General features: G+C 38.8%; 1 protein-coding gene across 1 annotated transcript in view; it reads left to right on the top strand.

The window, feature by feature from the left end:
• Positions 1-24,915, top strand: part of usp43a (ubiquitin specific peptidase 43a) — a 144,627-nt gene that overhangs the window by 62,237 nt on the left and 57,475 nt on the right. Inside the window, exons 6-9 of the mRNA XM_085410200.1 lie at positions 2,261-2,405; positions 13,135-13,300; positions 15,405-15,516; positions 19,592-19,695. Of these exons, the coding sequence (XP_085266326.1) occupies positions 2,261-2,405; positions 13,135-13,300; positions 15,405-15,516; positions 19,592-19,695 (527 nt within the window). The remainder of the gene's footprint in view (positions 1-2,260; positions 2,406-13,134; positions 13,301-15,404; positions 15,517-19,591; positions 19,696-24,915) is intronic.

The raw sequence follows: 24,915 nt of genomic DNA, 5'->3' as shown, positions 1-24,915 counted from the left end.
GTGTTTTGCTTCTAATCATAGGGTTAATGAGTAAAATAGTAAGCAGAAGCCATTTCTCTAGCTGAGTGCATCTGTACGCTTGACTAAATGCACACACTTCCAGCTGAATGTCACCAATAGGTAAAAATGTCAAAGGAAAAGTTCCAGAGGTGTGTGTTCATCAGTCATTGCCCTGTCCTGAAACAGATGATGAATGTTGTTGGCTTTGCTGAAGCTGGGTCCGTAGCAGCAAGCGAGCAGCACACACTCAAACAGTCCTCATCAAGACAGAAGTGAAATGCAATACACTCACATTGTGTACTATTTGTCAGCTTGTTGGTTGATTTTGTAAGTGCGGTTGCACCACAAGATACTGGAGATGGGTGTGGTCTGATCAATCCATACCGAGTGGAGAGTTCCGTTTATTGTATTTCTAATGTGTATGTATCCAAGTATGAGTTATCTTAACTGTTGCACAAATATATTTTCATATATTTTTTTATTGGTGCGGTTTGGTGTACATCAACCTTTATACACTAGAACTTACACAATAAGCCCATCAAGCTATACAAAAGAATTGCAGACAAAGGGCAGAACAGCTGAACTATAACAGATGAAGACAAAGTAAATACAAAATGAAATAAAATAAAGTAAAATTGTAACACTGTGATCATTTCTGTGGTTTTGACAAAAAGAAATTTAAAGACAGATGGATTCCCATTCAGAGGGGATTCAAAGTGCTTAGATTAACATGCAGGCAATTATTCCCTCTTTTTTTGTCCAGTGCAGCTGCCTCCATTTGGAGGATTATTCCCTGTAATATGGCTCAGTGTCAGTCCCATCCATGCAATTAAACTTGTTAGACATCATGAGAAAATATACAATGTACACTGTGCAAGACAGACATGGGAAGGATGAAGCCAGAAAGACGCTCCATATCTAAAGTTTGCTTTCCAAAAAGAAAAAAAGTACCATTAATATGAGTTAAACATGAAAGTGCTGTTTGTTTTTTAGCAGCGAGTGCCTCGTTTACTTTGTGTGAGACACTGACAAGAAACTGAATCAGATGCACTCCTCTTTAATAGCAGTGGGATGGTTGAGGACATTTAGTTGAGCTGGATTCAACAGATCGAGTAATTAGCCCCTATCCTTAGTCTTTTTTCTTGTAAAACTGAAAAGTGCTTTTTAAAAATGCTTCTGGTGAAGTATAAATTTCACATTATGGCTTCAGCTTAGTCCTTTTTTGAGGGTGTCTCTTCACCTCATTCTGGCGCGCTGAGCAGTAATGACACTCTTCACCGGCCCTTGATGGTGTAGGGCAGCAAAACTCCCACTAGTTCTTGTTAGTAGTCCAACAGCTTTTAGGGATTGAAAAAGCCAATAATACTTCAGAAACACACTTCACACAGTAAAGATTTTGCTTCATTAAAAATCTGTGTTGTCTTCTGTGTTAGCTATGTGAAAGCCTGGTGACTGAATGGCAGATCAGATAAACATATACAGATTATTGCAGGGCTGACACATAGAGGAAGCCAAACATTTACACCTACAGGTAATGCATGGGGTTAGGTAATTCACCACTTAACCTAACCCCATGCATCTCTTTGGACTGTGGAAGCTGGAGTACCCGAAGAGAGTCAATACAGGAAAACATGGAAACTCCACACAGAAAGGCACCCCTTTGGATTCAAACCCAGGACCTTCTTGTTGTGAGGTTACATTTCTAACCACTGCACTGCCACCTGGAATAACATGGGAAAAAATACACAGGCATCCACACCAAAGTATCGGCAGGTGCTGGGCTGAGAATAAATCGACACACACATCACTCACTGCATCACAGCAGCTGTACGATTTCAAGGACTGCTTTGAGCTGTGCATCACTGAGTATTTGTTATGCTTTTTGCATCGCACAACTAACTATCCAGTTTGTACTTCAGTGATTAAATCCATAAAACAGTCACAAAGGTGAGTTGCAGTGTCATTCAAGCTCCTGAACATTGAACTAGGAAATACACATCGCTGAAAACACATTTTACTAATTATAGCCCCTTTGCAGATGCTTGTATCGTCACGGTTTGTCCTGATGTTTTAGTCACAAAGTGTAATCTCTCTCTGTACCTGATCAGCAGTGTTACTCAGTGTGTGTGTTTATTCCTTTATTTTCAGGTCCGAAACATTCTTGCAGGAAACCGAAAGAAACGAGCTGTGCAAGCACTGCATGAGGCACGTTTGTAGAAACAAACATGGGTAATCTTTCTCTCTCGTGCCGTCTCTCTAGGTCATCCTGGTGGAGTTGTATTCCACGGGGTTCCAGCGTTCCTTCTCAGATGAAGACGACCTGACTGCAATTGCTGATAGCGATGTTGTCTATGCCTTCCAGGCTCCTTCACTCTCCAGTCGTGGAGGCTCCGCACAACACTCAGGTAACCATGGCAACAGGCTGTCCATCAAAGGCGCTGCAGACACTGACTTCCCACACTCGTTTGGCAATTTATCTTTTTTTCTTCATTTCCAATTTTCTTTTTGTCAGCCTCCCTCGGTCCTTTTGATTAACTTTTATTCACACTAATTCGCACTTACACTTGTAACCGTTTTTCACTTCCATCGAGTCCTCATGTTTCATTAACCACCGTGTTTTTCAAAAGCTGAAACTTTACTGTGTTGAGGAGAGGGTCACTGTCCGCAGGGTGTTTTGTATTCTTCCTTTCATTCTGTTTCTCTATGCATGATAGCACCTAAACAAATGAAATTACATGTCACGTCTGAACGGCAACATAATTCAAATAGAAACTTTGAGTTTTGTCGTATCTTTTTGTTCGCACATAAATTAAATTATTGTACCTAGGATGTTGAGTGTCGCAGATCATGGCAAGAACAAATTCTCTCTTGTCATTTAAGGTAACACTTAAGAGAGGGGCTTTTTATATTCTTGATCACCCATTCTTGCTTGCAGTCTCGGTCGTTGTGTCCTTGGGCAAGACACTTCACCTACCGCCTACTGGTGATGGCCAGAGGGGCCGATGGCACGATATGGCAGCCTCGCTTCTGTCAGTCTGCCCCAGGGCAGCTGTGGCTACAATTGTAGCTTGCCTCCACCAGTGTGTGAATGAATAGTGGAATTGTAAAGTGCTTTGAGGTTCTCGAAAAGCGCTATATAAATGCAATCCATTATTATTATTATTATTATTATTTTATTTTTATTTTTTTTCCTTCCAAGAAAGGCTAAAAAATATAAGCAGTCTCCTCAAGGAATGTCTCTGTCTCATAAAGGAGTTGCAGGTAGAAAGCTGAGTCAGAGATTACTCATCTCCTAAAACTCGTTTCATCGACATTTGAAGCTTCTAAATGCACATCTTAGGTGAGGCTGAGAGCAAATAATGTCTTGTGCCGCTTTCATCTGTTTGATTTGTACGGAGAAGTGGTGAAAAAACCATAAAGCATTTTCCCATGTGCACATTTCATTAGTCAATTTCTAAAGCCATTTTCTGTTAGGTTTTATCAGAATTAGTTGATGTCTTTGGTAGCGTTTGCATGTTCCCTTCAAATTAAATTCTGCACAGAGAGCGAGCTGCTGCAGGTTTGCGCTCTCGAAGCGCTTCTTGCTTAGGATGATTCCCGCAGTTGTCCTTGTAGCACACAGCAAGAAGTAATCCACTCTAGATGCTAGTGGAAGTACTATATGGGGTTTAGGTAAGGAAGCTGCCTGGACAGGGCACGTAGGAGGCAGGAAACTCATTCACAAACAGAGATCACAGGGGAATATTAGTTGTGCTTCTCACCTATTGGTGGAATCTGGGATCACATTTGTATTAATGAACTGGCAGGTTAAAGAGTAGCTAATATTCGATATGACTTTTGCATTTTCATGTGCACCTCTGTTGAATGATGTATAGCATGTACAAAAGTTCAGAGATGCAGTCTATGTGTGAAAACACCTTGAGTCTCTGAAGCTAGAAGCCCGAGGTGTGACACCTCAGGATCTACTATCCTGAGGTGTCACACTCACCAACTCTGAAATAAACTTTTTTTTCTTCAGTTTTCTCAGAACATCTTTGCAAAGGTGCATCCTCACTTCACTGGTCATGTGGCACAGCCAAGCTTGCCCTTCTCAGTCGCAGCACCTTACCCCGAAAAAGACAACTCCGGACTTAAAACCAGCACCTGCCACTGACCCCACAACTTACTTTAAGAGAACAGCTTCTAGTTAACCAACAACAAAGCCGTTATGAGAGATTTTGTTACCCCTGGAAAAAGAATGACATCAATAATTTATTTCAGAGCTCAAAGTGCTCATGAAAAATTAAGACTCTTCACTTTCTCAACAGGAGGCCTTTGTATTGTCACTTCGCAGTCAAAACAATGTCACAATACTGGGAGAGGGCGCAGGCATACAGTGTGTTTTCACTCACACTTGCATAGGAACACAAACGTTTGTCAAAAACACATTCACACGTTTCCATCCCTTCTGAGGACATTAGGTTATTTCCCGGACTCCTTCAGTCTAACTTTAAAACCTAAAGTTTTCACTCTGAAATCTATTATTTTATGGAAATCTAAAGGTTTTACTACACAACAAAGTCACACACAGCACTACTGTAGAAGTCAATTGATTAATCTATTAGACTTACACTATATGACCCTTGAGGTGAAGCACTACACTAAGTACAAACCTATATATGCAGGCATGCATCTGTAATGAATCACACATAATTATTCTGTGTCAAAGTGACTTTTGTTCTTGTGAACATCAGATGAAAATGATAAATTGTCACGCCTCATAATCACAGGAGAGTCTTAGCATGTATTGCATTAATTTACACACTCATTGCCATGTAGACCTCGGCATGACATTGTGGATATAACAGATGATATATGGATCTTTAATTTCTTCTTGTCAGTTGTTAGAAAAAGTATTTTTACATTAATAATACAGGGCAGCTTTTATTTGGAGAGTAATTAAATTTTATTATCTGAAGCACAGAGGGAAGGTGTGGAGTGTTTCAAGTCGAGCTGCTGGTGCAAAGGACATTAATCTTCATCACAGGAGGCATAACCTTCGAGAATTAAACCGTACTGTTGTTCGTGGCTTATCGAAACTTAAACAAACAGCGTTAAATAAAAAAGTTAAAAGAAAGATATTTTATATTATGTTGAGATCTCAGATTATCATTCAGCTCCAGTGGCAAGTGTTGATACATATGCAGATATGGAGCTCGCTAAGAGAAAGGGTGAAGGGGAGTGCAGGTAGCAAAATTGCTCAACAGGACTCATGTGGATTTTTAACCAGTAGGTATTGCTGGAGAAGAAGAAAGAAGAAAGTCATACTCAAATGAAATAGCAGGGATTGCTCTGAGGGAAATGGGGTGTAATTTTATACAGGATCTTTTCACGCAAGCCACATTTTTTTATTTATTTAGTTATTCATTATTTTGAGCAGAGCTCTGATATTGCTGCTGTCTGTCATGTAGTTTGTTTTGCAGTTTGTGTGGGAATGTGAAGCCCAGCGAGAAGCAAACAGATGACTGTATAGAAAGCCTTTAGGACTGAATGCAATGAATAGCTTACTCACATAACAACCTCCCCCGGAGGTCCGAGATTTGTTTCCTTCCAAGAGATGCAAATTAGTTTGGCTCATGTTTGGTTCATGTATGAATTCCACTTTTATCAGTTACTTTAATTGGGATCAGATCTCACCAGGCAGGAGTAGGAGCAGAAAAACAATAGTTTTAGGGACTTGGTACAAAATTGAAAAATAATTTATTTATGAGATTGTGAGTGAGTTGTGGTAGATGATCAGCCTTACTAATGCATGTGTTCATGATGAAATAGACACTACAAGCATGTCCCATCCCTTCAGGTTTAATCTTTGATTTACAGAAATGATAAACAAAACCGTTTTGTGGCACGTAAGAGCAGCTAATTTTCCCAGATCATCTGTGACCATATTGGATTTGTACACCGACAGTAATTGTCACAGAGTATAGACTTTATTGCCAAGGTTATTAAATGTGAAACCAGCAGTGCAAAGGCTCAAAAACCTTATTTCATGTCTCATTTTCTTGACTAATTTGTTTCAGTTGGCAGAAATCTTTGCAGCACTTATGTTATTGCTTATGTTTTACTAAAATACTGACACATACAAATTTGCACAGGCATAAACGCAGTTACCTATATGATGTATTCTCAGGAGTCTCTATCTCGCGGTCGTGCTTCTGACAGCTGTAGGATGACTTATAGCAAAGTTATATGGTGCAGCTCAGAATAGTGCTACCTTTTCATGGTGGAAGCAAGGCAAGCAAACGTGGACTGAAAATGTGCTTTCACAGCACACAGTGGCACAGAATAAACACTTAATAAGGCAAATTACCGCACAGCAGATTCTCAACGTGCAGTCAGAAACACAGATGATTATTTTCTTCTTTACCTCTGCAACACAGAAAATTATATATTTGCTATGCCAACCTTGCTGCTTTACAAATGTGAGAAAGATAATTCTCTAACCATGTTTTCTATTTTAGGTCTGAACGAAATGTGAACAGAATAAGAGTCTGCAGACACACTGGAAGGCTCTGGGAGAGTCTCTGCGCAAAATTTGGAGACAATATTTTAACACTTGTTCAGATATTTTAGTCTGGACGAAAGTGACGGATCAGCTGTTTCACAGTTAGGTTTACCCACCTGAGTGGCTACTAAGAAGTTTCTCTGGGTGGAAAAAAATGAATATGAAGGTGTGATATTTTTAGGGTTTTTTTTGGCAAATAACTTGTTTTTGAATAGGCTCCATTAGCCACTGACTCCTTTCTTGTCCTTTTCCAACATTTTCCCCCTCCCCACATTTCCTCTTTGTGGGAAAACAAGGGTAATTAGGATGCTAATGATGAAGGTACAAAGGCCCAAAAGCTCTCTCTCCTCTATCATCATTATAAATATATGAATAATGAATAGCCCTTCATGTAACAGCAAGACAAAAAAAAAGGGATAGAGAGCCTAAATTTCAACATCAAGAACAGTAACCAAGTTTAGTGGAGAGCGGTTTGAGAAGGATTTCTTTCTGGCTGTGTGCACGAATGTGCTGGGCTGGATTTTGTTTAACTTTATCTGTAAACGTTCTGGGGTATATTGAATCAAAACTGCTCCATAGTACAGTAATGAGGTTTTGCAGCAGCAGGAGGCCTCTCGGTAGAAAACATTGAAAAATCAATTAGGTCTAAAGCGCCACAATATCGTCCTATTTCAGCCTTAACAGTCTGGGCAATTTGCACATAAATAGAGTGATGGGAAAGGGAGAGAGTAGGTCCAGGTTTGAGCTAGGTGCAGGGCGGCAAGTGTTGCACTATGGCTGTCCAGCTGGGCTTTATTAAAGAGAGAATCCCCTGGATTATACACACTGGTCTTATTTATGTGGTCGGCACATTAGATTGAAAATCCAACAATATCAGTATTTATTAGACAATATTTAATTGGGCCGAGCAAATGGTACATTAAAAAGTCAAGACAGAAAGAGACAATAAAGTAAACAGATGCAGCTTTAAAAAAAATAAATGACTGATAACTCTACTAATGGTGACTTCCTTCTACTCTGAATGAAAATGGAATTTCAACTTTGTATAATATAAAAATAAAACTAGTATAAACAAATGAACATAAAATAAAGTTTCAAATTGTTTCAAATGGTGTGTGCCGTTTAAATTTGTCTACTATGATTAACTATTAACTATAATTTTGATATGATGAGACAAATTATTGTGCGTGTGCAGAGCTGAGATGTATGTGCTTATGAACACATACATAAATAGACTCGCACTGAGACAAAGACATCACACATGCAAATGAAATGCTGCCAAGTACATATTCCTTCCAGTTCCATTAAGACAGTTACATGCCGCCTAAAGCGAACTAAGTGCAGAAAAGCAAATATATTCCAGGAAGATTCATCAGGGAACTCGTGGCCCTCCAATAGAATTCATCATGTAAAATAACCTGAAGAGAATGGAGGCAAAAAGAAATTTCATGTGTCTACAGTCACTGCCCTGATCACCACAACTGCCTCTGGAAAGTGTTCTTAACTCATGTGGGAAATAAGAGCTACTGTCATCTCAGCAGCCTTATTAAGAAGAACACAAACAGTGCATAAATGGTGGCTTGAATGCTTCATCTTTCCACAAGCATGTTGAAACATCTAGTGTACGATGAGCTCAGAACACATCTTAATTATGTTTAAGTAACCAGTCAGCAGGGCAGAAAAAAAGTCTTCTGTTTATGTTCCACTTTTATAGATGTTTTACAAAAGAGGGCTCTCCCATGTTGTTTGATTTGTTGATATTCCCGTTCACATGGCAGCAACTCAGTGCATTTAGGCATTTAGATGAACACAACTATCTCTGGGGTTTACAGAGAAAGGTCCAAAATGAGAAAATAGAAAAGACTTCTGGCATCGTCAGACAGTGGCCAGACTGCTTCAAGCTGATAGGAAGACAACAGTGATTCAAATAACCACTCGTTATTGCCAGAGTATGCAGAAGAGCATCTCTGAATGCAGAACACGTCCAGCAGAAGACCGTACCGGGTGCCACTCCTGTCAGCTAAGAACAAAAACCGAGACTGAAATTGACACGGGCTCAGCAAAATTGGACAACAGAAGACTGGAAAAACGTTGGCCGCTCTCATGAGTCTCAATTTCTGCTGAGACAGTTTGGTGTAACCAAAATAAAAACATGAATCCATGCTACCTTGTATCAGCGATTCAGACTGGTGGCGGCAGTGTAATAGAGTGGGAGATGGATATTTTCTTGTCATACTCACCTGAGTATTGTTCCTGACCATTTGCGTCATAGATGTGCAGCTGATAAACCTTTATCAACTGACTGACGCCACGATTTCAACATGGTCTTTGAGGAATGTTTCCAGCACCTTGTTGAATCTGCACGACAAAAATTAAGGCATTTTAAAGAGGGTCCAGCCTGCTACTAGCGAGGTTAAATTAATGAAGTGGCTGGTGAGTGTAGAATAAGATTAAGATTAGCAGAACAGTGCTTAACAGGACAAAATGCAGAAAAAGATACTTTGGGCGATTTGGAAATTATGTCATCACGAAGTTTGTGCAGCAGACTGTGCTCCGACTGCACCGTTTCATATACCGTCCTCTTTACTGTCTGCATGTGTTGTTCCTCTTAATAGGGTTTGTGCGGTGACCACTCTTGACACAACGTTGTGCCTTCCTGCTGTATATGACAGACGGTTAAATGGATGCATTTAAGGGAAGGAACATAGAGAAGAGAGGAAAAAATAGGGCAGCATCAGGTGTGTTCAGTTCCTTCTGTGCAGCTTGCCTAATCTGTAATTTTGCTCTTGGCATGAGGCTCAGGTGCTTTGCTCTCATCTGAGCCATTGTGTGGTCAGATGAGTGTTTGCTGCCAAGACCTCAGATTTGCTCAAGACTGTAAGGTAGCGGGTTCACCTGGATATTTTTGGTCGGGTATGTGGATTGTGCTGACGCGTGTCCCTGATCTGGCTCCCGCACTGCTTGGAAGGAGTGTCTTTTCTCATCATTTATGTGCCGGAGTGTTCACACAACCTTATTTTTACACTTCAGCAATGAGCAAAAGTGTTTCCTAATTGACTTTTGTCTGAAACATTTCATCTGTGAAATGAATTTTGCAAAGTAATGGGATGATCAAGGGCACATTTCCAGCAAATGCTGACTCAAATCCTCTGTCGATACTAGAAGCAGCACTGTAGGCTTTCACTTTTAAATGCCATCTTAACCATCTTAAAGATATTTGTGTTCACCAGCTACAAACCACACTGTAGCCAGATACCATTATTTAGCATTGGCTTTCCAGACTTTGATGTGAAAGTTGAAGCTTGCATATGTCTGCATGAAAGCAAACTGCAGCTAGGCTGTGTTAAAGCTTACAGTAAGGAAGAGTAACATACTTTATAAAAGACTGCTTTGTCCTCCCAGGTGTAACAATCTGTCCTTCACCCATCTCACAGGTCTAAAAAACTCTCAATAATCTCCTGATGTGGCAATTACCACTTTTGCTATCCTTCATTACCTGACTCTTCTTTGTAGCTGAGGGCTGATTCATCCCTAACATTCAGATGATGGAGACTTTTTAGGGAAAGAAAGGAAAATAGATACTGACAATGATAAATAGAGTACCAGTGAGAGAGGATAAGATAAGAAAAAAAAAAAGGAAAAATTAAAGGATGGCGAGTTAAGACGAGAATGAATGCCGGAGGAGTCTTCTGCAGGACTGAGTTGTTTAATTAATGTTGCCGTACACACCACCTCCATTCCCAAGAGCAGTTTCTGTTTCTGTTTTTGTTTCTTTCACCTCATAATCCTCTTTTTTGTATCTCTTTTCCACTTAGTTCAGTTGCATCCACTTCAGTCTCAGGGTTTATCTTTTAATTACAAAGAGCAGATTACAAGGAGAATTTTACAGCAGCCATGACATTGTTGCAATAACAACAACAAATAGCTTACTGTGGGTCGACCTGATAGCCGGTTGGCAATGAGAATGATACCACGTACACCCTGGCATCTTAAACAAGGAGTTATTGGTTTGATTCTCTTGTTCTTTCCCCACATTTCCTCACTTTTTCTCTCTATGTGCCCGTTATTACTATAACATCAGAAATAAGTCAGTACGTACACGAGAAGGCATACAGTGTTCCACTCGTCAAGTGTCTCTCACACCTGAAGGCTTTGCTTGGAAATCACTCTTTACAAATGACAAACGACTGTTCTTTCCTTTAGGTCTGGACACTCTTACAGTCTCTCCTTTCTTTTCCACTCTGATACCTTCCACTCCTCCCACTTTCTACTCCACAAAAACCTCTTTCACTTCATGGGTCTGCTCTATCCATCTCAATAAGGGATAGATGAAGGTGTGAGAATAACAGTCTGGCAGGTATTTCTCCCAGTGTCCTCAGGACATATCGGTTATGATACCGCTCGCCACACAGGACATATTACTTTCTGATTTTAAAAGTGCTTTTTGCTCTGGTCCTCTCAGAAGCAAGAGTTATATGTTCCTCTGTCTCTAATTGTTTGATAGTAATAATTCTTAACATCTTAAAAATTGTTTTAGAATACGTCAGATTTAAATAATTTTTTTTAATTAGACATGAATTAGAAGTCGGAGATGTGTTGTGTTTTTGCAGACTTTTCCTTTCTCGTTTCAAAAAGAAGTTCTTTCACTGAGCTCTTTTTTACGCCTTATTAGTCTCCCTTCTCGCTTTTTTGGTGGCACTTTATCTCAGCTTTACATCTATTCACGCTTGCTTTCCTTAGATTTCTTTTATTAAGAGGTGGGAAATAAAGAACTACAAAACCTTGTTCCTGTAGAGTTTTCATATATCTGTATTTTACTTGACTATTTAAATTTTCAGACAACTTTTGTTCTCTACATTCAAACGTATATATCTTTGCTCCTTACACTTTCATAACAGGTTCATTACTTCAGGTCTAACGGATTTGAGGGGATTATTTTGCATCACTGTTATGTTCAAACTAAGTTAAACATCAAATTTATGCATCATTTATCGCACTATAGAACTTAAACAAGGGGTTTAAGTTGTATAGTGCAATAAAAAAGATTAACAAGAGTAACGTGGCAAGTAATTTCAAACACACAAACTGTAGCTGTGCAGTTTGTAACACAATGTGTTCAATTCAGTTTTATTTATATAGCACCAAAGCACAAAAACATATGACAATGCACTGAGTGTTATAAGGTAAAGACCCTACAGCAATGTGTATCTCTAAAAGTACAGGTTCTGTATTTCCCAGAGACAGAAGAGAAGCTCAGTTTCAGAGGTAGAGAAAAATGTAAGACAGAAATGACAGGACCCGGGTATTATTTTCTTATCATATTTAATATGACATGAAGTTCACTTAGCTTTGCACAAACATGGCTTGTAGAAGTGTCCTCCAACGCGATACGTTTTACTGTTATACTACTAGTACATTTCAGAGCCTGCACTTCACTTTTACTTGAGTAAAAAAACTGAATTAGTACTTCAACTTTTACAAGAGTATTCTTTAAAACAAATATTTGTACTTCTACTTAGGTGATGAATGTGTGTCCTTTTGCCACCATTTATGTGTGCGCGTGTGTGTTTGTTGAAAGTTGAAGCTGAAACATGGCAGTGATTAATTGCATGGTTGAGATCAAACAAGCACAGTTTAATTAAATCCTCTGATAGTGTCAAAGTTTATGTTTCCTGGGAGTCAAGAGGTTGAACCCTCTGTGTCAACTTCCACTATTACTCAGCATTAATCACAGCAGCGTGTTTGTCTTGTAAGTGCGAGCGATATGAGATGCAGCTTCTTTTACAGCTGCTTGGAGTAAATAAGAACAATTTTACCATAATGGAGATTTTTAAAGATCCTTTTGGAAGAAAGTGTAAACGTGTCACATTAAATGGTTGATTTTGCATAACAGTTTTTCATTCACAAACTCAATGTTTTGTTTTGGGGTTTTTTTTTCATCCCTGGTTCATTTCAGTTGTTCCTAAGACTGGGCACAACTTGGGTTAGAGTAACCAATGATGCGATCCTGCCATGAGATGTTGCTTGTTGCTGGTAAAAATATAATAAGCAGTTTCTTGACACTCAATATTCTGCCCTTTGGCCTGTTGAAAACTTTATAGAGAGAATTTTGGGGCCAAGGGGTTGAGTGTGTTTGGCATAATCAAACGATGATCTCTGACTCACATCAGAGGAGAATCAGCACCTACAAGCCCGAGGCCATGTTTCTCATCAGAAAAGGGTGGACTCCTTAAGTAGTATGCAATAAGTCTCCGCCTTAAAAGGAGGATTCTAAGTATTGTGGGGTCTTGGGTGTAGGGTTGGGCATCTCCAACCTGTCATTCATTGTTCAAAGAAACAGACGCAGAGATTTCATGCATTATAATATGATAAGAAGCAATAAAAAGAAACACATATCCATTGGTGAGCTGTAGCCAATTGCTTTGATGATTTGTCACCAAGAAGCACAACTTAGTTAGAAGGAGAGAAAGATTGGCTGATGGATTATCCCGGCATTCGCAGTGATATGAACAGCTAGCTTCAAAAAGACCATGACAAATGTAATTGTGCCGTGTTAAACAATTTCTCCCTGCTTCCTCTGTTATGGTCAGGGTATCACCACAGCCTCCCTTCCTCCCCCTACGCCTTCACGGCTGGACCTGATGGTCAGAGGTTAACTCCATCTGGCACCCTCTCCTCTGAGTATCTGAACCAGGGTAACTCCAAGGTCCTCCTCCTCATCTGCAACACAGCAGGATCTGGCTCACAAGCTGTCAGGTGAGCTGTTGTCATCGTCATTATTATCCATTTAATTTGTATTGATTTTTTTTGTACATCTCTTTAACTCAGATAAGCAGTTTATTTAACAATCATGGCTTCTTCTAGAACTTTTTGAGCACAGAAGAACCAAGTGTAAAGATATCTAAGGTAACCTAGATATCTTTTATGCATTTTAAGGACGTGCCATCCTGCAGTCAGACTGTGTTTTAGACCTTGATCATACACAGAAGCAGACACTTCTCTTGCTCTGCTGTGTCTTAAATAGATTTTGTCGTTCATTCTTTTCCTTTAGTCCTGCTGTGTTATTTCAGCATCAACATCTAACTCCTGTTTGACTTTGACCTATATGTCTGTTACGTGAATTCCCCAGACTCAACGGGGTTTATTTTTTTAGATTTGTGCAGCTAAAACATACATTCAACTCAATAGTGTTGAAACTAGAGGCCAAGTTAAACAATGTGGTCAAATCAAACCCTCTGACCTGTGGAAAAAAATCAATTAGATCCATGTGCTCGTCACTGCTTAGTATCTGCAATGTGCCGCATCTGATGTTAGATTTCAGCAGCATCACAGATGGAAGAAACAATGGAAGAAGCTGATTGGATGCTTGTATTTATTTGAGGTTAAGCATCCCATAGTTACTGAACAGCATTACAAATCAAAGAATCCAAACTTTTGATAAAGTTTACCTGACAGTATCGTCACTGAGAAGGTAAATAAAAAGATATGTGACCAAGACAAATTTCAAGCTTACTTTAAACTGAGCAAAGATTTATTGGCTTGCACGTGAATGTTTTGCTGTTACTATTTTACTAAAACAAGTCCTTGCAAAGGCAGATTGGATGGGGCTTACAGTGCACAAAAGCATCCACATCGCTGTTATTAATACTTTTCAATTTATAACGCTCTCTCCACAGGGGATCAATAAGTCTAACCTCTTATTGACACAAGGCAAGACAGATTTATTTTACTCTCCTGTGATCTAGTTTCAGTCATCATGTGCACTTTGGGATTTGATCTTATAGCTCCACAAATCCATGTAGAGACATTACTGAAAGGCTTGATAATGTCAGGGTCTGACATTTGAAGACTCATCCGTCCACATGCCACCTGACTCGTCTGTGCGGCTACAATAAATGTCTGAGTGTCTCTGTGCAGCCATCTATTCCCAAAATGATCTGGAAAAAGCAATACATCTACAGATGTTTAATTATTTCCTAATTAAAATGCCATAGTGGAATTTCGCTGCATACTATAATAGAATCATGTGGATACCCGAACAGTCCAAATCTGTGCTTAAATGTGCAACTTCAACAGCTTTGCTCCTCTGAGACTGTGATATTATGAAGCTTGTAAAGATTTGCTCCCATTCAGCCTACAGATCATGCTCTGGCGCACAGTAGCAATCAAAACGATCCCGTTCAGGGTCGTTCAGGTTAAGGCAACTCAAGTTCTTTGACTCCAAATTATTTCATCACTCTGAGCTCACTTTGTGCTGCGGGGAGGTTTTAAGAGAGGAAAAACAGGTCTTCTCCAGTACGATGCTGCGACATTAAAAGCTTGGTGTTGCTGTCATACTGTTGTGTTGTGTAGCAACTGAATGAGTTGCACCAATATTTCTTCAAAACAGTTAGCTGCCAAGGCATTGGGAACTTTGTTGCTGTGTTTGTGTTTATACTGTAAATGTCTTAAATGCATTTAAAACTTAAAGTGTTATTGTAATTGTATGTGGACTATATGCAAGGCTTTGGATTAACATAGGTGGAAGAACCCAATTCTAATGGATGCATTGCTGAAATGCAGACTGGTTTCTTATTTGTTCCTGGACAACATGTCAGTACAAGACAGCTGGCTGTAACAACTTGATGCACTTGACATTTGATAGTTTGACACATTCCTAATAAGCCTACAGCTGCTTTTCACTTACTTAGTGTTTCAATGAATTCAGGTTAGACTACGTTTTCTAATCTTAATTACTTGCCAACATACTTAATTATAAATAGCAATCATTTTTTATTTATCTTTTCAATGCAAAACCTACTCTCAAATCTCTTTTGTTCTGCTCTGCTCTACCGTCCTCACTTGTGCTCTGCTCTCGCAGGTTTGGGCCTCCATTTCTTATACTTGAGGACAGGAGTATCTCCTGGGACCAGCTGCATCAGAGCATCCTCAGTAAGCTCTATTATCTGATGCTGAATGGATCTCAGGCTCAGGTAATGCACCCTCACTAACCAATAACATGTCAGCTACTCTATTCTGTGTCCTTGGCGCTTCAGCTCAGGTGGTCCTGGACACTCTGGGTTCTAACAGAACAGATTAAAATAGCAGCGCAGTGGAGAGATCAGTTATATGTCTGAGTCATATTTAGAGCTAATGGAAAAGCAGACAAAGGTTAAAGCAGATGAAAACTCGTAGTTTTTTCTTCCTTCATTGTTTTGATGATTGTAGGGTCTTTGTGATGCTGTGTAAAGCACCTTGAGATGACTGCCACTTCATAAATAATGCATTGAACTGAATTGAATTAATATTTAATAATAAATCTGCAGAAACTACAAATCTGATCCTTTATAGCATGTTGAGTGTATTTATAGGTTAGATTGAGTTCCTAAGTCTTTATATGTTATTAGATTCAATGAGTCTTACTAGCTTCTACAGTCAGACTAGGGAAAACAGTGGTTGGAGACTGCAGGACGACCAAAATTACTGTAGCCAAGTGCAACAAACTTGTTGCCTTTGAAATAGCTGTTGACGTGGACCGGGTCTGCAACTGGCAGGCAGTTGCCATCTTCAAAACGAGTGCTATTTTGCTATTAGGCTGCAGTTGAACGGGGTCGGTGTTTGTGATAATACGGCAGTTAACTGTAAGCAGTTGGTGAAAATCACAAATCTGTTTCACCCTACATCCACAGAAATTCATAATTAAACAGAAATTCAAAGATTTCTTCTCAAATACTGATTTATATAGATATATAACCAGAATACAACCAGATGGCAAGAGAGTTGAGTCGAGTCCCTTATTGCAAAAACAAGTGTCATAGACGAGCTGTGCTTATTGGTGCAGATTGACTCAGATTGATTGCAACGTGCTGGCAATCTGTCTGCATTTTAAAATTAGACGGCAATTATTTGCACACCTTTGCCAATCTGTCTGAATGTGAATGCAGCCAGTGTGAGTTGGACAGTAATTGTTTGGAGATGGATTGCCTTCCACCAGATGACACGTGTAGTCGTCTTGTGATCCAAAGCAGCCGCCCTCAGGTTAAGGGCATTGCACTCTTCCACCAAGGGCTGACCAGCTGGTGGCCAAAACTACGAGCAATCAGTTGCTGAATATGAAAAAATTTAGAGCAGTGACCAGGCAATTTCTGATTTTTGCTGGCTGCAAAGAGGTTGTCATCAAGTTTAGTGACGTATGTCGTTCTTCATATGGGACGTTATGATACTACTTTGAGAGAGCCTGTTTCTCCATCTGTTACCATTTTCATTCAAAGGAGTCTTTAAATCTTTTAAAATCTTTTAAGGTGCTTTTCACAAAAAAAGGCCATTTTTGTATGTAAGATTTTAGCTCTACTGTCCACTCAGTATGTGCTGCTAATCTTGATAAAAGCTGCGATTCAGCCGATGCGTGTTCAAACCATGAACCGTGGCTCAACACTACTGGGTAAATATTTTTGTGGCACGTAAGCACCCATTCATCATGCAGCTGTCTATTTGATTAGGAACTACGGAGGAAAAGAAGGAGAAACATAAGTCTGGTATTTATTGATTGCTATCTTAGTTTCATAGTTAATTCTTCAAAACCTGTCTGGCCAGATATGAAAACATCCTCTTGTTGTCCTTACTTCCCCTTTATTCTTCTTAAAAATATACCACCAACGCCCCTATGTGGATTTTTGTTTGTTTGTTGTTATTTTATTTTATTTTTTTCATATTTTAAGCTGTAAAGACCACTTCTATCCCAAGGGTGAAGGCCATTAAGCCTTGCTGATGCTTTGTTGCTGTTATTTTAAAAGAAACCACAGAACTAATACCAGCTTTACTGTAATCTCTGTGCAATATAATACATAAGATCCACACAAAACTCTGTTTCTTTGCCAGTGTCATGCTCCTTTCATTATCATTAAACAGTGCTTTGGTGCCACCCAGAGGTTTGTTTAGCAAGACACAGCTCAGCTTGTCCAAAAAAAGAAAATGCACCGACTCGCATGTCAAAATCCAGTTCTTCTTTCACAGCTCACTCTCTGAAGGTTATCAGGTTATTTAGAAAATGTTATTAATTTTGCCTCTGTCTCCGGCATACCTGTCTAAACTTTATATTAGCACATTACATTCATATAAATTCTTTTACTCTTTGAAAATCTGGGAGAGCAGAATTCAGATTATTTGAATTTTAAATTACTAAAACTCTTTGAATAAAAAGGAAACCACACGTTACTGCTTGTTGCCTGACCTTTTTAGGGAATATTTAGAAAATTCCCTAAGTCTTTTATCCTGATGGTAAATCCATGTTGGAGGATTTCTATCATTTTTATAATTCGGCTATTTCTGCTAAAAATGAGCTTTTGGCTCTGAGTTTGTTTTTTCTTGAATCTTTGAGCTTCTCATGTCAAATATTACTGAGTGAACAGTGAATTCAAATATATGGCCTTCTATCTTTTTCTTTATGGTGTGATTAGAGACGATTAGAAGCTGCAGAGGGACGTAACAGTCTTTCATATATTCAGCTGAACACAAGAAAAGAGAAAAAAATGAAAGTTTTTGAGCAGCCAGTTGAACTTCCACCCATCTTCATATTTTCAGCCTTAAATCTTTTATTTCCTTGTAGGGTAATCATTTAATTGGTCTACACAGGTTTTTGGAAAGTATGCCAACATCTGTCTCCCTCACTGGAGTCGCTGGCCTCCGTGAGGCAGATTATGAATGCTTAACACTAACGCTCATTCAAAAACTGTACTAGTCCTGCGTGATTACTTATTAGTGTGAAGTGTCTCATCCACTTTCCTTCATTATACTTTAACAGACAGACAAGGATGTCTGAACGCATGCTCGCTCGACCTCATAAAACCAACAAGAAAGAGACTGTGCCTTTGTCATTACTGCTCTAGGCTCCTATTAACCAACTAATTTCTTTCTCTTTATGCTCGACTGCAGTTCCTGTTCTTCAAGAGCAGCCGACTCATAATGAACCCTTATGTCTTTGCAACAAAGAGTGTAATCCATTTGGAAATACATTTTTCTATATTTGAGTGGAAAGGTGGAAGGACTGACAGAGAGACTAGGTTATTATAGTTACAGAGCATTTTAGTTAACAGACATTTTAAAACCAAGTCCCACAAGAGAAACAAAAATAGGACAAAGTGATTAAAAATGTTCTAGTCTCTGTCAATTTGTATATATGTGTATATATACACATATATACTTTTTAAAAGTCTTTTTACAAAATTCCTGTAGATTATGTTATACTTGATCACTCTTTTCTTGCACTGTTGCTTCTGTCACGCTCTTTAACAAGTATTGTAAATCAGAGTGAGATTTCTCATGTAATGGATGTAATTTACATGAATGCAAAGGTGTGTGTACTAAATTGAGGTGTTTGGGTAGTTAGACACCAATAAGCTCTTCTTATAGCATAGCCGCAGATAAACGTAGCAGATTGTGACAGGACCCCCACCGTCAGTAGTTGATGGAGGCTTTTTGTTGAGATGCCCTGCACAACAAGGATGAGATCTGGGGAGAAGGGATGCATATGGTACAGAACATAAAGTCTAAACAAGGGTTGAAAGGCCTATTTGAAACACATAATGCCTGTAAAAAGATCACTCGACAAAAGTATTAATATTGCAATTTGGAAGCCTTTTTCATGACAGAAAATGATAAAAAGTAATATAAAGCAAAGGAAATGGAGCAGCCCTTTATAACAAGAGGATGGGAGGAAATAAAATGTGAGAGAACAAATCATCCCTATTGGCTTTGTACAGAAGAAACAAAGAAACATACTAGAAAATATTCACATTCACACTCCTATATTAAATCATACTACAGAAAAAAACACATTGCTTTGTAAGGCATTGAGCACCCAGGCTGAAAATCAGAGTTTCAAACTACAAAGATGTCCTTCAACTTTTTTTTTTTCGTATCTCAATTATATATTCTGCAATCATAATGTCATCACCTCTCAAATTTATTATATTTGTCTACAGCTTTATATGCACATAAATGACATTTATTGAGGTAGTCCTTCTTTAGGGACACAGCTGTGTTAAATAGCGTGACTTTCTCTCCTTCTAGAATGCTGGAGCGTTGTTTAAGATCAGAGTGGTGGGAGGATCGGCAGCCTACAGCTACCTGTCCCCACAGGACAGCAGGCCACTGTACCACCCTGCTGTTGACAGGTACACCACGCCTACACCTACACTCTACCTACACACATGTGAATACATGGTGTTATCATAGTTCCACGACTGCTGATTTTTTCTTCTTCCATGTATTTATTGAGTTTTAAACATTACACTGCACGACTGCTAATTTAGGTGTGGCCAATCTCTCCATCAAAGTCAGGCCTTGTGTATTGCTGGACTGCTCACAGTGCCACTAGAATTATCACTTCTAACTAGAGCCACATCTCCAGCTAAGATTCAGGACCTGCACAAAGATGCATGGCTACTTTGAAAAATGTCGTTTTTTCTATAAACCCTTTGATGAAGGTGTATGCCATTGTCTCCTTCTGTGATGTCAAACTATATGTTGTGTTATTGTTCGCATGAGGTAGTCTGCTAGGGCCGATGAAGACAAAATACCTGTTTCTGTTAGTCACATCGTTCTTGTGAGATCTCAGACTGGTTGTGCTCTAAGGAAAGAGCAGACATGTCAGCATATTTCCCCTGACAGGTCTCCTGGTCCATGTCCTTTTGTGCTTCCTCAATGTGCAATCTATATTGTTCTTATATTTTTTTACCCTATAGCTTTGGCAGTGTTTGGCATCTTTTTTAATCCAGTATAAATGTGGCGCAGACTTTAGTGGATGTAAACAGAACATCCAAACCACAAGAACGCACATCACATGAGGAGGTCCATCAGGTGCACAGTGTGGATGCTGACTTCAGCCTCTACAGTCAAAGGTGGAGTTCTAGTGTTAGGTCCTGTGAGATCGGAGGGACAAAATCAACAGACCTGTGCACTTAAATGCACTCACATTGCCATAGTGCTTTTTTAGCCACACCAACATTGTCGCTTATCGCCCCCATGCCCAGCAGATATGGCATCCTACAACTTTTTTGTCATGGGCACTTTTTACACAGTGGAAGGAGTCCAAAACTGATTACAGATGCAGAGTTGGAAGTGATCAAAACAAGACTTCCAGGGAGAAATCTAAAAATAGAAGCCATGCTGAGATAAGCCTTAATTTAATCAAACGTGTTTTTGACTTTCATGGGCAAGTCAGTGAAGTTCAATACATCCTCTCCTTGTACAATTTTCTAGACACCAGCAATTACGGAGTCAGTATCTAGAATTTATGATGTTAAAAAATGCAGAGTTTTAAAATAGTTTATTTTATTTTATTTTATTTTAACAAATACCTGATTACGTTAAGTGTGGCTGATATTTAACTTCTGGGATATAAAATATTATATTGTATTGTATCCTTTTATCTTGTGTAAAATTGCCATGTACCTATGTATAGAGATAAATCCTAAAAAAAATGTCATACTTGCTGATGGCATGTGGAGGAAAACTAGGAATACCTTCAGAAACCAGTGGACCTTGATAGCACTGAAGGATACAAACTATGATATCAGTTTAACAGTATGAAGATAAAGGCGTTATTTCCTGTGTAATTAACAACGTCAAGGTTTCGTAGTACAGCCGGGAAGGGGAGTATAATATTTAAATCTGTGCTGTTGTTCTACTAAGCTGCGGTGAAGGTCAGGCTTCCCACCGAGGGCTAGGAAATGAGCTTCCAGTGTGTGTGTGTGTGTGTGTGTGTGTGTGTGTGTTTGTGTGAACAAACCTGTCTGGGGAAAATGTGCATCGGTTTGCCCTCTTGGTGGCAGCTGAAGCTCATTTCATAGCTGTGATGTAGTTGAGCTTTGCATGAAGAAGGCCTATATCTGTGTTGTGAACATATCTATCTATCTATCTATCTATCTATCTATCTATCTATCTATCTATCTATCTATCTATCTATCTATCTATCTATCTATCTATCTATCTATCTATCTATCTATCTATCTATATATATATACATATATACATACACATACATATATATATGTATGTGTATATATGTATGTGTATATATGTATGTGTATATATGTATGTATGTATATGTATGTATATGTATGTATATGTATATGTATATATATGTATATGTATGTATATGTATGTATATGTATATGTATATATATGTATATGTATGTGTGTATATATATATATATAATTAAAAAACTAAAAAAAACTCCCTATTAAATAATAAGTGAGGTAACACTTGGACTGCACACACAAGTAAAAGGAAACACATAGAAACACGGGAAAAGGAGTTATTGCGATCAGGTGATTAAGTTTAAAAATGTTTTAAGCTAGTTACTGTGAATATCAAGGGATTTAAATTTCTGTGGTTGTGCAAATATTGATCCACATGCGGTGCAGAAAATGTCACAAACTTGCTTCTCCAAATGGCTCCTTTTAAATCGTTAGAGGCTCACAGTAAGTTACTAAATCAGAAACCGATACACAATGCAGATGCTTTCTGTTGATCTCACACTCATTTATATTGTATGGTGGCCCCAAACGGACTGCAACTTCAGAAAACACTTGCAAAAAGAAAAATGCTGCAAAAAGAAAAACGCTGCAAAAGCACACACAACACAACGGAAATGTTTCTGGGGAGACAATAACCGGACGGACCACTTGCAAGTGTTTTCTGAAGTTGCAGTCCGTTTGGCCTCTCAGGGCCACCGTAATATTGTCTTCTTTTATTCTTTTTTTTTTTGGGGGGGGGGGGGGGTGCCACATTTTTCATGGTTGTGTTTTGTACTCTGTGTTTTAAATAGAGCTGCAGTTTTTATAATTCTTATACACCGTTTACCATTTTCAGGGGCTCAAATGTAACTGGATATTTCATTTACTCACTCATCGCGGCCGATTTCTTTCTTTATGATAAGCATTTGAAAGAAAATCTGTTTCAAGTAAATCATAGTTCTCCAACTTTAAAAGAAAAATCAAAATATCCAGAAAGACATGGAAAACATATATATGAGAACCATGCAAAAATTGCAACATTAAGTTTCATGCTTCTGTAAAAAGGAAAAACAGTAGTGAGCTCAGCAACAGAAACGGCCTAGAGGTCTACAGAAGACGACAGTGGTGGATGATCTTATATCCAGCCAAGTGAGGAAAGCTCAACAGGAAGTAAACATGCCATTATCCCAGTCTATCATAAGCAGAAATAGAGAAAATACAAATGGTTCGCCACAGGGGGAAAAGCATCTGTGAGCCTAAAGGAAAGAAAGATGACATATTGCTAAAAACATAAGAATCAATAAGAGCAGTTCTCTAACTGCATTATTTAGACAGATAAAACTAAAACCTGTAACACAAGAACAGGAAGAAAAAAGTATGGAGAAGGTTTACAACGGCTCATAATCCAAAGCATACTACCACATACCTTATAAAAGTGTGTCAGTGTGATGCATGAGCATTCATTCATCACGCATTTATAAGTCCTTAGAAGGGCAATACAACACTGCTGCTTGTTTGGCTCAGTGGGTGAGCAGGTGACTATACACAACAGTGCAGCAGTTTAAGAAGTCTGACTCACGGTCCTTTGCTGGGTGTCTTCACCTTCTTTCTCTGTCTATATTGTCTTGTCACATAAGTTGTGGATTTATTGGATTTACGCTTGCTTTTCAATTTCAAGTGATTTTTGCATTTGTGGTGTTCTAATCATGTTGCTAACGGTTAAGTTACAGACCGCCCTCTGGTGGATAAACCATTCATTACATGGTTGTTTTGCATCCCTTCTTTACTGTTTTCATTTTCATTTTCATTTATTGGCCATTATAAATCCGAATACCAGTATATCACCAACTAAATAATCTCGACCAATCGACAAGGCTCTAATGAAATCATACAAGATAAACTTTGCTGTCCGTAGTGTTATATTCTGTTCAGAGTCATCTTAATGCAGCAAAGTGTTTGGATCAGTGTGGCCGCTGGATAGTGACCAGAATATACAGTAAAAGCTTTTTTGGGAGCTTTTTGAAAAAAAAAAACTAGTACTTTCAATGACCAGGTCCGTCACCGGATCTCACTGAGCAGCATTTCAGTAGCTGAAGACAAAACTGAAAGCAGAAAGGTTCATGAGTAAACAGCTGGAAACAGCTGCAGCAAAGGGTTTGGGAAAGCAACAAAGAGGGAAATCAAACGACTGACAAAGTATGAAAAATAACAGTTGTGTTGTCTTTTGCCTGTGCCTTTATGTGTTTATCTGCTTTACAAAATAGTTTGAAATGCATTGCTTCAATTAACTTGTTGTCTAACCTCCTTGTTAAAAAGATAATTAATGTTTTCTTGTATGTTGTGTGACACTTAAATAATTATTGACTTGTAGACAATTAACTGGCCACTCAGAGCTCCTGCTGATGCTCTGGGATCTGGATTCGATTTAATTTTGTGGTAGTGCTCTGTTTACACACAGAGCAATCTTTCAGTTAAAGAAATTCAAATGATTCCCGGGAGGAATTAACTGTGCGATGACTTTTTCGACAAGAGCATCTGTAGAGGCGGTGGCGTTTTTAGTTTTTAGTGTCCGTTTCTCTAATTATTGTGCTGACAGGTCACAGAAGTGTGACATCTGCTAGTAGCGAGTGCATTAAATGCGTTCGTAGGGAACAATACTGAGACAACAATGTGAGTTCTGCTTTGAAGATGGAATGAAATTATTCATTGTCAGAATCAGTCAATATTTAGCTGTGCTTGAAGTCTCAAGCACCTTTCATGTCCATCTAGAAAAGAAAAACCTTTGACATGGCTCCAAAAATCTGCCCGTGGTGATCCATCATTCTGTCCTTAGCATTCAGTAATTTTTAAGTGCACCTTGGCCTTTCCATCAGAGCTACTTGGCTGTTGAATACTGATGCTGTTTCTTTCCTCCTGAGATGAAAGCAGTGAAGGTAAGCCCTGAAATATAAACACCGTGCCCCTCGCTACATTAGGGCAGAGAAAAAAAATCATATTTTTGCATACTAATCCCAGATGAGAAACCAGGTCTCAGCTTTGGTTGTTGTCACTCTGTGATCCTCCTGCCAGTGTGTATATATTTGTGTGCATATTATGGTGGAATAAATTACAATAAAAGTAAAAAGTGCAAATATTGATGGACTTTAATACGATTAGTCAGAAGCTCACATTTCATTCTGCTTGAACTGAAACTGAAGAGTCGACTAAAGGATGTGTTTTTCTGGTGTTTTTAATGTGGAAAAGCATGTGCTGATAACTTGCACGAAGATAAATATCTATCTAATACTGTGCAATAGCCATGATTGGCCTTTTGTTATATTACTCCCTTATTCCTAAATGGAATAACTTCATTTTCACACAAATGACAAAGTGAA

This window comes from Rhamphochromis longiceps, linkage group LG6, assembly GCF_057381845.1.
Source record: "Rhamphochromis longiceps isolate RC_006_pf linkage group LG6, R_longiceps_female_GT1.1, whole genome shotgun sequence".
Lineage (NCBI taxonomy): Eukaryota > Metazoa > Chordata > Actinopteri > Cichliformes > Cichlidae > Rhamphochromis > Rhamphochromis longiceps.
This window is presented reverse-complemented; position numbering and strand designations above follow the sequence as displayed.